At 35.4% G+C, this 14,425-nt stretch overlaps 3 protein-coding genes across 3 annotated transcripts; all 3 read right to left on the reverse strand.

Annotated features, from left to right (window-relative positions):
• Positions 1–1,725: 1,725 nt before the first annotated feature.
• LOC139487730 (uncharacterized) lies at positions 1,726–3,359 on the reverse strand. Its single transcript, XM_071272766.1, has 2 exons — positions 2,094–3,359; positions 1,726–1,838 (listed from the first exon to the last, which is right to left on the reverse strand). The coding sequence occupies exon 1, from the start codon at positions 3,356–3,358 to the stop codon at positions 2,444–2,446; it is 915 nt and encodes a 304-aa protein (XP_071128867.1). The 5' UTR covers position 3,359; the 3' UTR covers positions 1,726–1,838; positions 2,094–2,443.
• Positions 3,360–3,916: 557 nt separating this feature from the next.
• Positions 3,917–6,349, reverse strand: LOC139489846 (uncharacterized). The gene has a single exon (XM_071276693.1). It carries the CDS (start codon positions 6,347–6,349, stop codon positions 3,917–3,919), a length of 2,433 nt encoding a protein of 810 aa, XP_071132794.1.
• On the reverse strand, positions 6,346–8,877 carry LOC139489847 (uncharacterized). The gene is made up of 2 exons (XM_071276694.1): positions 8,619–8,877; positions 6,346–8,363 (listed from the first exon to the last, which is right to left on the reverse strand). Exon 2 carries the CDS (start codon positions 8,176–8,178, stop codon positions 6,346–6,348), a length of 1,833 nt encoding a protein of 610 aa, XP_071132795.1. The 5' UTR covers positions 8,179–8,363; positions 8,619–8,877.
• Positions 8,878–14,425: the final 5,548 nt, after the last annotated feature.

The raw sequence follows: 14,425 nt of genomic DNA on the forward strand, positions 1-14,425 counted from the left end.
ACTTTAACCACAAAACCAAGACCGGAGTCCATCTCAGGCCGTGCGGTTATAAAGCTCTACTCCGTAATCGGAGTACAAAATATGTTCTCTAAATTCAAATTCGTGCTCAAAATTTTGTACTCAAAATTTCATGCGGTCATAAAACTTTCGAGTACGAGAATCGTGCTCAGGACTGTTGAGTATACTCCACAAAAAATTGAGAATGGCAAACACCTGTCTCGAATCTCGTGCTCAAGATAAAAAAAAAAATGCCGGGTGCAGGACATCGAGAGATAAGAAGACGCCGGGTACCTCGTCCGCGATTTGTTTGCAGACAGGTCAAACCCATTGGAATCCCTTTCAGCAGAGGAGGTCTTTTCTCCGTATAGTTTTCGGCTAGATTCTATTATCCATATTACCGGACTGATACATAATCCTCTAGTCAAATCCAAAAGCAACCGAGCATTAACCCCCATATTACAAGTGTTGACCTGCCTACGATTCTTAGCAACAGGTTGTTTCTTTAGAGAGGTTGGAGATTTGATGGGTGTAAGCGTCAGGAGCGTTGGAAGAGCAGTGAAGCTGGTGTGCCAGTTCATATTTTCATTGAATAAACAATTCATCAAACTTCCTACAGGTCTTACTGCCATGCACCCAAAAGCTGTGTTTTCCAATATAGCAGGTGTGCATCATATTTAAATAAACAAAAAACATCCTTCTCTGGTTCTTCCTTTTCGATTTTACGATTATTAATGGCAGTGTATGTATCTTTTTTATCATCAGACTTATCCTTGGTTTGGTAAATATTCATTGACATGTATGTATCTGTAGGTTGCCGGATATAAAAGTTCCGTTAACAAGGGGAGATAAAACTTATAAGGGGTTTGCGAGAAAAAAAATCCGGATCCGTTCGCCCTCATGTCTATTCGTCCTTATATACTTGTTCGCCTCTTTTCCGTTCCTTCTCGTGTCTATTCGCCTTTATTGACTCTTTCGACTCTTTTTCATTCAAAAGAACATCTTAGGTGCGCGGATACACCGGATTGCACCGTACTCTGAAATATTTATTTTTTACCTGATCTAAATTCATCACGGAATTTGTCCCAATAATGCTTTTATACTAATATTTAACATCAATGGGATTTTCATAAATAAAATACTTTTAAAACCATCACGCAACGCATCTAATTGATCTGCAATTTCTTGAAAGTTCTCTTGATAGCATTGATATTACCATCTCCACCGTCCCCCTTTGCTGTGCCAAACAAAGTTTTCTCATTCTCCAGGACGAGGGAGATGAGAAGGGCCTGTTCATCTGTATCCCACAGGGTTGTTTGTTTATTTAAATCAGTTACATCGTCCACCACTGCTGCCGGCTCCTGGTCGTCTGCAGTGGTCTACATTGTAAAAAAAAGTAACCGGAAGTAAGAGGATCGGATTAAGGCCCTTTGTGATTAAGAAAAACTTTATCGGATTGAGTATTTTTTACCTGATCTAAATTCATTACGGAATTTGTCCCAATAATGCTTTTATACTAATATTTAACATCAATGGGATTTTCATAAATAAAATACTTTAAAAACCATCACGCATTTAATTGATCTGCAATTTCTTGCAAGCCCTTCTCTTGATATGAACGGGATTTTCATAAAAAATTTATGACCGCGTTTCTCGAGAACGATCTCAATGGAGAATATATTCGAGCACTGAGTGTGAGAGTCGAGTAAAGCGTTATGACCGCTGTACGAATCACATAAAGTTTAACTTAGGGCGAAGAAATGAGTATGCGAGTTAAGTTGCACCATGTATCTATCTTTTATTCTTTTATAAAAATCATATGGTCGCTAATAATCGATTCTCTACAAATAAAGAATAATTTCACATAAATAAAATACATAAATTATAATAAGATGTACATGTTTAAGTATTCATATTAAACTAAACAAACAATAAAACCATTTCATTCATGTATCATAATTTCTCTCGTAAGTTAAATTACGTTTAAAATAATAATTAAAAGTTACGCATATTTCTAATAAATAGTACACAATGTTTTCTCTCTTTAAATAAGTTTTGATATAATAAAAAGATAGTATACATAAAAAGTTTCTTACCAACTTTGATCTGTCTAATAAAATAATGTGCATCCGTATGTTATCAAAATAAAGTCTAGACGACGAAGCGCACGTCAAGGGCGTAACGTCATAAAACAGAAACGGGAAAATGTGTTGTTCAAAAGAGCGCAACGTTACATTAGCGCTTTCATAAATAAATAGTAAAAACTGTGTTTCTTATTCTTACAAGAATAAATGAATATGTTAGTTAAACATTTAATAAATAATAAACTTATATTTAAAATTTGAATATTTCAAATCTTACACTCCCCACAATGAAATTACCAAATAATTTCTTAATACAGTTAGAAAAATATAATACAATTTTGTCACCAATAAAAAAAACAGTTCTATTTAGAACACTCGAGTACGCATAGTTTATTTATAGGTCTTAAAATTTGTGACTGACTAGTTTTGACCACGCAGCTACGGATATGACCATCACGGCTCCTTGTGACCTCGACTATTCTACCTAAAGGCCATTGTCCTCTCTGTAAATGTTCATCAGCCACTAAAACAATATCGTCAATTTTAACATCTCGCTGTTCCCTCTGCCATTTGCTTCTTTGTTGTAGGGTAGGTAAGTATTCTCTCAACCAACGTTTCCAGAATTCATTCGCTAGGTGTTGTATTTGTTTCCACCATCGTTTTGCATATATATCCTTTTTGTCAAACACACCTTGTGGTGTTGACGTGTTGCTCTTCATCAATAATAGCATATTTGGCGTTAAAACGGGTAAATCACGACAATCGTCACTTATTGCTGTTATCGGTCTATCATTCATAATACGCTCAGTTTCGGCCATAAATGTCAGTAATTGTTCATCGCTAAGTAGTAGTTGATTGATAAGTGCTTTAAAAATGTTCCTTGTTGAACGAATCATTCGTTCCCATGCACCACCGCGGTGACTTGCATATGGTGGATTAAATGTCCAAATAATGTCCTTGTGTAGCATATAATTTGATATAGTTGCTTTATTCCATTGTTCAATGTTTTTCCGAAGTTCGATTTCACCGCCAACGAAATTTGTTCCATTATCACTGTAGACCTTTTCGGGAATGCCTCGTCTACTTGTAAAGCGTTGAAAGGCTGAAATAAAAGAATCCGTATTTAAACTGTGTGCTATTTCTATATGAACCGCTCTTGTTGTAAGGCACGTAAAGAGGCATCCATATCTCTTAACAACTGACCGTCCAAGTTTAACGTTTAATGGACCAAAATAGTCAACTCCGACAAAGGTAAAAGGAGGTTTGTCTGCAGTCATCTGTTCCTGAGTAGGGGTGCCATCTGCTGTTTACAAAACGGACCATGTTGTCGTTTGCATGGTACGCAACGATCGATAACTGTCTTCACAGCACTGGATCCTTTCAATATCCAATATTTTTCACGAGAAGCTGCAAGCACCTGTTGTTTTCCCACGTGTCCCGTGGTTTCGTGATAATAACGGATTATAAGCGTAGTTACGTGATGTTTGTTTGGCAGTATCACGGGACAAGTGCTTAAGTCATAATTTAGGCGACCTTTTGATCGGATAAGTTCATTAACCAAAACAGGATTGAGAGAAGCAATACGGCTTCCTTTTTTCACGGGCTTTGCTTTCTTCAAGTTTGTTATTTCATCTGAAAAATAACTCATTTGGACATGTGCTAATATTTCATCGGTTGCCTCCCTAAGTTCTGTTACATTAAGATTACCATTGTTACACGGCAAATGATGTCCAAGGTAACGATTTCTGCAATAAATCTTAAATCTCCTAAACCATGCAATAGCTCGTCTGAGTTTTATCCAGTCGGAGAAGTATCCTAACAAATTGTCGATGGCATTAGTGGTTGTAGCATGTACAGCTATTTCCTTCTTTAGCATGTACAGCTATTTCCTTCTTGATTTCCGTATCAGTCTCAGATATCCCTAGTTCTTCGTCCAGTACGTTCCTTGGCCAGTGCTCAGAGTTTTTATGAAGAAACTTTGGACCGTTCAACCAAATATCAAGATTTTTCCTATCGCAGGCGTCAATGCCTCTTGACGCTATATCAGCAGGGTTTTGTTTGGAGTCAACGTGACGCCACTGATCTAGTGATGTTGTATTTTGTATAACGCTCAATCTATTTGCTACGAATGTTTTAAATCGTCGTGACGTATTTCTTATGTACCCTAACACAATCGTTGAATCTGTCCAGAAAGTAACCTTATTTATCTTTAATTCGAGTTCATCCGACAAAATTTCATACAAACGACAAGCAGTAACAGCTCCTGATAATTCCAGTCTTGGTATTGAAACCTGTTTTATTGGTGCTAAGCGAGCTTTTCCCATCATAAGAGAGCACGTAGTTCTGTCATTTTCATCAACGACCCTGAGGTATGCACACGCGCCATATCCAAGTTCTGAACCGTCACTAAATATGTGCAATTGTACATTTTTAACATGTTGAACATCTCGTGGTAGGAAACAACGGTTTACGGACAAATTTTCTAAACATGGCAAGTTCTTCACCCAACTTTTCCATTTATCATGGTACTCTTGTGGAATTTGTTCATCCCACCCAAACTTCTCTTTGCATAAGTGCTGTACAATAGCTTTTGCTCTAAGTGTAACTGGAGAAACCAGTCCAAGAGGGTCAAATATGGAGCTAACGACTGATAGTATACCACGCCTTGTCAGAGGTTTGTCTGACAGTTTTACTTTAAATTTGATTTTGTCTTCATTCACATCCCAAATAACACCTAAGGCTTTGTCACTTGGCAACATATCACTAGGTCCAAGACTGACTACAGATGAAGCGCGTTCTGATTCTGGTATTGCATTCAAAACATTTCTTTTGTTACTGAGCCATTTTGTAAGTCGGAAACCACCCATTTTTAACATTGATTGCAGGTCTGTAGCGAGTTTAATAGCTTGTTGCTCTGATGGTACAGATTTCAGGCAGTCGTCGACGTAGAAATTTCTTTCTACAGTTAGCGCAACTTCTTGGTCAAATAAATGTGCATAATCTCTTGCCGTACGTTTAAGTGCATATGTAGTACAACTTGGCGACGATGTAGCCCCAAACAAGTGAACGTTCATACAATAAATTTTAGGTTTCTGATCTAAATTCCCGTTAGGCCACCATAAAAACCGCAACGCATCACAGTCGTCTTCTCGAACACGTACCTGATGAAACATGGCTTCAATATCGGCAGCTAGAGTTACTTTGTCTTGTCTGAACCTGATAATTACACCTACTAAACTGTTCATTAAATCGGGCCCCTGTAGGAGTTGGCTGTTAAGTGAAATTCCTTGATACTTCGATGCGCAGTCAAATACTACACGAACTTTTCCAGGTTTATTTTCATTTGTTATTGGGTGATGAGGTAAATACCAAACACGTTTTGATTTAGACTCAATATTAGTCACCTCCTTGGCATATCCCTTTTCTATGTAATCATTGACAGTTGTCGTATACATTTTATGTAACGTCTCATTACTTGACAATTTGCGTTTCAATTGTTGTAAGCGGGCATGTGCAAGAACCATGTTATTAGGTAGCGTGGTCTCTCTATCGCGCCAAGGTAGTCCGAGCTTGAAATGGCCATCTTCCTGCGTTATAGATGATTCCATCAATTTCATAGCCTCTTTATCCTCTATAGACAAGCCATTCTTGTCTTCTCGTGCTCTATCATCAAAATCAGAGGTCCACATCCGTTCTAATTGTCGCTGCAACAAAACATCCCTTGCCTCCTCAAAATGTACATTTATAACGTTTGACGCATGCGTATCTTCAATAGGACCACGAATAGCCCATCCGAGGCGTGAGCGAATTGCATATGGTTGGTTTTCGTTACCGGACCTTACTTCTAACGGAATGTGAGCGTTAGGTGAATCTGTACCAATTAACAACATGACCTCGGTTAAATCAGTAGAGGGTATCTGTATATCGGCCAAATACGGCAATTTTCTTATATCTACATTTTCTGCGGCAGATCGAGCAGAAATTGGAAGCTTCTTAACTGACCAGACCTTTTTTAACGACACGTTATCATTTCCGTCAATAGCTTTTACTTGTAAGTCAACTTCTTGACCGTGAATTGTACTACCAGAAGAGCTAACAGTAGACATCTCGAAAGTGACCGGCTTGCTGGCTATATTTAATTTCTGAAGTAATCGTTCATCACATAAAGTTTTATCTGCTCCGTCATCTAGCAAGGCAAATGTTTTGCAAGAGTTACCGTTCCGACCCTTAACGAGGACAGGAATAATTCCTAAACAGTTCTTAATCATAGAGGACCTTTAGTAGCTGCGCAATTAACTGAAGGCTGAGTAGCTGCATGATCAAAACCGGGCTTAGACCAACTATGCAATAAAATATTATGATTAACATTACAGTCAGATACAGTGCATGCCTTTGGTTTTCTACAATTGTTAGCAAAATGCTTCCCTTTTAAACAATTATAACACAATTTTAACATGCGTACTAATTTATACCTATCATCTAAACTCATTGACTTGAATTTGCTACAAGCTGTCAAATCTACACAAGTACCTGTACAACATTTACATTTGTGCTCATATTTAGCTGTGTTATTTAAACTTTGAGTACTTAACGTAGTAACCTTACTATTAACTGTATCATTATTATGATGGTTACTTGTAAAAACCCTTTTATCAGTCTTGTTCTGATTGTTTTCTCTACAAAGATCGTACCCATACATAGAACTAGCAATGCGTGATTTTTCGTCTACAAATTTAGCTAAGTCAGAAAAACGGGGTTCTCTACCAGACTCACTAATTGAATGAGCAATGTCGACCCATCTTGTTCTCATATGCATTGGAAAGCGTTTAACAATACACCTTAAATTTTCAGAATTATCAATATCTGAATTAAAAGCTAACTGAGACAATGTGATTTCACATTTTTGCATTTCTAATGCCAATTTAGATAAACCTTCAATATCTGACGCTTTAATCTGAGCGCCGTACACTAATTTTTCAATAAATGATCTAGCAATTACATGTGGCCTACCGTATCGGGAGTACAATATTGCCCTAGCACGTTTGTAACCCTCATCAGAATCTAATAATACACAATCTTCTATACAACACTTGGCTTCACCTCTACAGTACTGAATTAAATAACTCAGTCTCAAACTATTATCACTTATTCTACCTTCAATGTTTGTCTCAAAGTTCCTTATAAACTTACTATAGTCTAACGGAGTTCCATTAAAAGTTAATAATTCTGGTTTTGGCAAATTAAACCCTTCGTGAAGTGTAGATGCTAGGCGTTGAAAAGCTGAATCTATGCTGGAAACACTTACATCCGAAAATCCAGACTGAGCACTGATTCCCTGTGTACTGTTATTAATGTTCATCTTTGGTTTATCAGTTGCTGCAGTTTGTCCGGAAAGAGAGTTCATATTAATACACTTTTCACTCGCAGGAACAGAGCTCTGTAATGTTTGCGAGACTGTTTGCGAAATGTTCCGAATGTTCACGATTCCACTGGTATTATCTGTGTCTTCTTCCACTGCTTCTTGCCACACTGATTCTTCGATATTGGCCTCTTCCATCTCGGATAGTTGATTAAATACCTGTTGTCTAAATTTAATTTCTATTTGTGCACGCTCTAGTTCATGCTGTTCTGATAATTTCCTGAGTTTAAGTTCTGCGATTAGCCGCTTAGCTTTGGCACTGCGAAATCTAGATTGTGATGAAACTGAAGATCGTGAACTCAAACTGCTATCAATTGAAACTGTATCACTTTCTTCGGGTATTTCCTCTTCATGCGATTTTTCACTCGCGATATACTGAGAAAATCTATCCCGGAATTCTACAAAGTTCTCATGACAACGTTCATAGTTCACTTCCAAATTTTCTATAACTTCTGATTGTGTACACAAATCTAAACACTGTAAGTGTGCTAACTTAAATTGTTCAAACCTTTCACATAACTTTGAATATAATTGTTTTGCATGTTCCACGTTCTCATATGAAATTAAATTCTTCTCCAATTCTTTGTACAATTTAGTAAGCTGCGCTAAATTCGTACTACGAGTCCGTTTTACATCACTGAAGTCCAGACAGTCTTCTTTCCGTCTATCGGTAGCCATTTTCTTTTTAACAAATAGTCAAAATTCGGCACAATTTTAGAATTTCCTCCTCTCCAGAGTTGAGAATTGTACGAATCACATAAAGTTTAACTTAGGGCGAAGAAATGAGTATGCGAGTTAAGTTGCACCATGTATCTATCTTTTATTCTTTTATAAAAATCATATGGTCGCTAATAATCGATTCTCTACAAATAAAGAATAATTTCACATAAATAAAATACATAAATTATAATAAGATGTACATGTTTAAGTATTCATATTAAACTAAACAAACAATAAAACCATTTCATTCATGTATCATAATTTCTCTCGTAAGTTAAATTACGTTTAAAATAATAATTAAAAGTTACGCATATTTCTAATAAATAGTACACAATGTTTTCTCTCTTTAAATAAGTTTTGATATAATAAAAAGATAGTATACATAAAAAGTTTCTTACCAACTTTGATCTGTCTAATAAAATAATGTGCATCCGTATGTTATCAAAATAAAGTCTAGACGACGAAGCGCACGTCAAGGGCGTAACGTCATAAAACAGAAACGGGAAAATGTGTTGTTCAAAAGAGCGCAACGTTACATTAGCGCTTTCATAAATAAATAGTAAAAACTGTGTTTCTTATTCTTACAAGAATAAATGAATATGTTAGTTAAACATTTAATAAATAATAAACTTATATTTAAAATTTGAATATTTCAAATCTTACAACCGCAAGGCCAGGTATGACATCCTGTCCTTCAATAAATAGACCTCCTGTCCTTCAATAAATATATCTTTTAATGACAAATTGTGCAAGGGCTTCTCTTCTGGCATATGGTCCTCACTCATTCACTGCAGTTTGGACTTTCTCTGTATATGCATGGTAGCTAAACGTGTAACGTCTTTTTGATGAAGGTCAATTATCAAAATGTGTCTGCTACTATTTTGATCTTGCTGTCGAGAAGAAACTGTTATCTTAACTCTATTTACGTTTTTTCACCTTAAAATTACAGGTTCTACTAATCCTATAAAGTCCCAACAAAGCACTCCCTGAATGAAAAAAAGGTCAGAATTGAACAAGATAATTGTATCTTGCTTTTAAATAGCATATACAGCAGTTCTTTGTAGACTAACATTGTACTGTTCTTCTTGAGCAAGTTAATAAAACTGAGAATGGAAATGTGTCAAAGAGACAACAACCCGACCAAAGAGCAGAAAGCAGCCGAAGGCCACCAATGGGTCTTCAATACAGCGACATAATACCGCACATGAGGGATATGAAAGAGGGACGAAAGATACCAGAGAGAAAGTCAAACTCATAGATTGAAATAAACTGGCAACGCCATATAAACTTCTTTTCAAATATTGAGTGGTAAAGGTTTGGAATAAAAGTTCTAAATTCTTGAACAAGATATACTTTGTTTCAGAATGGAAAAGAACATTTGTATACAAAATTAGTTTTTAGAAAATGGTTGATTTATGTAATTGATTAAAAAACCAAGGTTATGAAAAATACGGTTGTCCCATGACAATACATTTGTTTAAAAAATTAGCCAGGTTTTACCTGTTAGAAATGTGCTCATCTCCTTATTTTCATAAGTGTCGGAGAAGATCAGAGAAGCCCATGCAGATATATTGATGATGTTCTTTCTATTAACAATCAAATATTTTCTGATTGGGTAATCCATTTATACATCCTTCAGATCTAGGAATTAAAGAAACAACAAACACAGCTTTCTCTGTTTCATGTTTAGACCTATACCTCGAATTTGACATAACGGTCATCTCAGTATCAGAATCTATGACAGCTTTGAAGCCTATCAATCATCCAGGATGGTGGCAAGTGTGGGACTTAGCTTAACATTGGACCCTACGGGAAATACATACAAATGTCTTTTTTTGGAGAACCACTGAATGGAATGAAACCAAACATGGCATTAATGTTTCTCATGAGGTACTGACCAATTGTAGTTACTTTGAAGCCGACCCATTATCCAAGATAGCAGCCATCGGGGGACTTCGTTTAACATATGACCGTGGCCCTATGTATAATACATTCAAATGTCTTATTATAGAGAACCACTGAATGGAATGGAATCAAACATAGCATGAATGTTCCTTATGAGGTGCTGACCAAGTGTTGTTACTTTAAAGCCGATCCATCATCCAAGATAGCCGCCGACGGGGGACTTAGTTTAACATTGAACCCTACGGACAATACATTCAAATGTCTTATTATAGAGAACCACTGAATGGAATGGAATCAAACTTGGCATGAATGTTCCTTATGAGGTGCTGACCAAGTGTTATTACTTAAAAGCCGATCCATCGTCAAAGATAGCCGCTAGCGGGGGACTTAGTTTCACATTGGACCTTAAAGGGAAATGTCTTCTTTTAGAAAATTATTGAATTGAATGAAATCAAACATGGCATAAATGTTTCTTATGAAGTGTTGCTACTTTGCTACCGATTTACTGTTCAAGAAGGCCACCAGGATTTTTTATAAAATTATGGGGGCCAATATTTAACAAAATTTGGCCTCAATCTTATTTGGGTATTTGTTATGATTTTTATCTATTTTTAAATTTTTTAAACCAAAGAATAGTCAGGTGTGCAACGCAGGCTCTCGAGAGCCTCCAGTTGGTTGTATCCATTGTACTTGACTCTGTACTTATTTATCCCGTCATTGTGCTATGTTAAATTCTTGTATTTTTGCATTTGGTTTTTGCTATTGTGCTTTATCTATTATATGCCTTTTTGTTTTTCTTCTTTGACGTACATGTTCGTGTTATAGTGATTAAGATTGTAACAAAATATTGACTGATGTACCCCTATATTTTACATTTTTACCTATTTCGTCTGTTTGTCAAGTTTTGGTCACCCATCGTTGTCAATATAATGGAATTTAATGCTACTGTTATACAACATACAAGCTAAAGGTTTAGCAAGCTAGAAACCCAGTTTTATTTTACTTTTAAGAATACTTTATTTATATTGCACTATTTAATCATACTGAAAGATGAACTATGTCGGTTAAAAGCTCATCAGAGCTTATGTTTGTCTATGTTTGTATACTTTGCCGACTCTAAATAAAGCTTATTTATCATTTTATTATTATTTATTAGATGATCATTTCTGTACACTAGAAAGAATACCTCGTGTATTGTATCAGATATCCTTGTTTAATTCCTACGAGAAGGTAACTTCTCCAGAAACATATTAAGCTTATTTTTATAAACTATAGTTAGAGGAGGGGGTAGGGTGTCTACGCAATGCTAGGCGGTGTTGTAGAAGTTGTTGTCGTAACCCGGATTTGTTTTCTCTCAATCGATTTATAACTCGAACAGCGGTATACTACTGTTGCCTTTATTCAAAAGTAAGTACAGGTTCCAACCCCGTTCGGGAGGAAGTTCAAATCAGATCTACTACAACATCGTTAGGTTGATTCTCAGAGCACTTTATATATATATATAAATAACTAATATAGTAAAAAGTAAAATCACAAAAATACTGAACTCTGAGGAAAATTAAAAAAGGAAAGTCCACAATCAAATGGCAAAATCAAAAGCTCAAGCACATCGAACGAATGGATAACAACTGTAATATTCCTGACTTGGTACAGGCATTTTCGTATGTAGAAAATGGTGGATTGAACCTGGTTTTATAGCTAGCTAAACCTCTCACTTGTATGACAGTTGCATCAAATTCTATTATATTGTCAACTATGCGTGAACAAAACAAACAGACACAATAGGTAAAAATGTCAAAAATAGGGGTACAGCAGTCAACATTGTGTTATCATCTTAATCACTATAAAAACAACAAATGTAACGAAGAAGCACAAAAAGACATACATCAAATTTAACATCCTCATTTTGCTTTTATTATACGATTTTTAACCGGATTTTTGTGACAAAAATGTCGGTTATTGATTTGGGGATGTACGGCGGGCGTCCGGGCGGGCGGGCGGGCGGCAATCAAATGTTGTCCGTGCATTAACTCATGAACCGTTCAACCAAAGCTTTTAAAATTTAAATATGTTGTTACTGACAACTAAATGAAGGTCAAGTTCAATAATGGCGATTTTGACTTTTACCGTTCAGGAGTTCTTGAAAGATTGAAAAATGGAGTTTCCAGTCGTGTCCGTGCATTTACGCATGAACTATTCTACCAAAGCTTCCCAAATTTTAATATGTTGTTACCGATGACAAAATGGAGGTCAAGATCAATAATGACGATTTTGACTTTTACGTTTCAGGAGTTATGGTTCTTGAAAAATTGAAAAATGGAGTTTCCAGTCGTGTCCGTGCATTTACGCATGAACTATTCTACCAAAGCTTCCCAAATTTTAATATTTTGTTACTGATGACAAAATGGAGGTCAAGTTCAATAATGACGATTTTGACTTTTACCGTTCAGGAGTTATGGTTCTTGAAAGATTGAAAAATGGTGTTTCCAGTCGTGTCCGTGCATTTTCTCATAAACCATTCAACCAAAAGCTTTTGAAATTTTTATATGTTGTTACTGATGACAAAATGGAGGTCAAGTTCAATAATGACGATTTTGACTTTTACCGTTCAGGAGTTATGGTTCTTGAAAGATCGTAAAATAGCGTTTCCATTCACGTTGTTGCATTTACTAATGAACCATTCAATCTAAACTTTTCAAATTTTAATATGTTGATACTGACTACAAAATGGAGGTCAAATTTGATATTGACGATTTTCACTTTCAGCATTCATCAGTTATGGTTCTTGTGATATTGCCAGGACACAAATAAATGTTAATAAATCCGGTTTGCTGTCGTTGTGACAGCCTCTTGTATTTATCTATGTTAAATTCACCCATTGAGGATGGAAGGTTTTAAGTACTGGTGTAAAATTGCGCGTTTGAAATTCGCACAGGTAGACATAAATTAAATTCTGTCGTTCAAAGTATGACGGGATACATAAATACAGTCACGTAAAATAGATATAACAAAAAACAGACTTAACAGTAAAAGTAATAATTAAGAATTGAATGCTGCTTTTCGTAAATTCTATTGGGGTGTAAAAGCGTTGACCGAAGTACATTTTGTATATACTAAAAATGTGCGCACGGTCAACGCTTTTACAACCCTATAAAGTTACAAAAAGAAGCATTCAATACTTATAATTACATTTTTTTAGCTAGAATCATGAAAACACGATTTTTATCAAGTTTTCATTTAATTTACCTGTGCACTTTATTGCGGGACCTCGTGTCATCATGAATGATAAATTGTATTGTCTAATACAATTGTTTCAGGAATAGCACATGATGTGAATCAATCAGAATAACGTATTATAATGAAAAATACATCTAATGTAATTATTAATAAATAAAATAATATGTGATTCAAAGTATGACGGGATACATAAGTACAGAGTCACGTCAAATGTATATCATAAAAAACAGACTTAATAGTAAAAGTAATATTAATAAATAAAATAATTGTGTGGTTCAAAGTATGACGGGATACATAAGTACAGAGTCACGTCAAATGTATATCACAAAATAAAGGCAACAGTAGTATACCGCTGTTAAAAACTCATAAATCCATGGACAAAAAATCGGGGTAACAAACTAAAACTGAGGGAAACGCATTAAATATAAGAGGAGAACAACGACACAACATTAAAATGTAACACACACAGAAACGAAATAAGCATTAGACAGAATCCTATGAGAATAACAAATATAACTTCAAAACCAAATACATGAATTTGGGATAGATAAGTACCGTGACACGTCTTATAGTAATGTGAATTCGCACTAAAAAATAAGAGAAAACAAACGACACACCGTTAAAATGTAACACACACAGAAACGAACTATAATATAACAATGGCCATATTACTGACTTGGTACAGGACATTTTTAAAGAAAAAAATTGTGGGTTGACCCTGGTTTTGTGGCATGCCAAACCTCCCTCTTTTATGGCCATGTGAAATATAACATTAAAATGACAACACAACATTACAGGACTACAATATAAATAAATAGAACATAATTGACAAAGAAACACACGAATAATAGCTAACAAAAGGCAACAAGTTTAAAATTTTAATACAAAATTTAAATACAAAAAACAGACTTAACAGATCAGCTAATTTTGACAAATACAAAAAGTAAAACTTTATCCCTTGTATATAGCATTTGTTGGTTGAATGTATTTTAAAATATTAAAGGATAATAACATTCATTGGTAAAATATTTTCACCTCTGTGGATTCATTCCTCAATGTTCAA

The sequence above is a fragment of the Mytilus edulis genome, chromosome 9 (genome assembly GCF_963676685.1).
Source record: "Mytilus edulis chromosome 9, xbMytEdul2.2, whole genome shotgun sequence".
Taxonomy (NCBI): Eukaryota; Metazoa; Mollusca; class Bivalvia; order Mytilida; family Mytilidae; genus Mytilus; species Mytilus edulis.

Bases quoted from the DNA above. Each gene is read 5' to 3' on its own strand.
- LOC139487730 (XM_071272766.1), bottom strand. From the start codon at position 3,358: ATGACTGCAGACAAACCTCCTTTTACCTTTGTCGGAGTTGACTATTTT.
- LOC139489846 (XM_071276693.1), bottom strand. From the start codon at position 6,349: ATGATTAAGAACTGTTTAGGAATTATTCCTGTCCTCGTTAAGGGTCGG.
- LOC139489847 (XM_071276694.1), bottom strand. From the start codon at position 8,178: ATGGCTACCGATAGACGGAAAGAAGACTGTCTGGACTTCAGTGATGTA.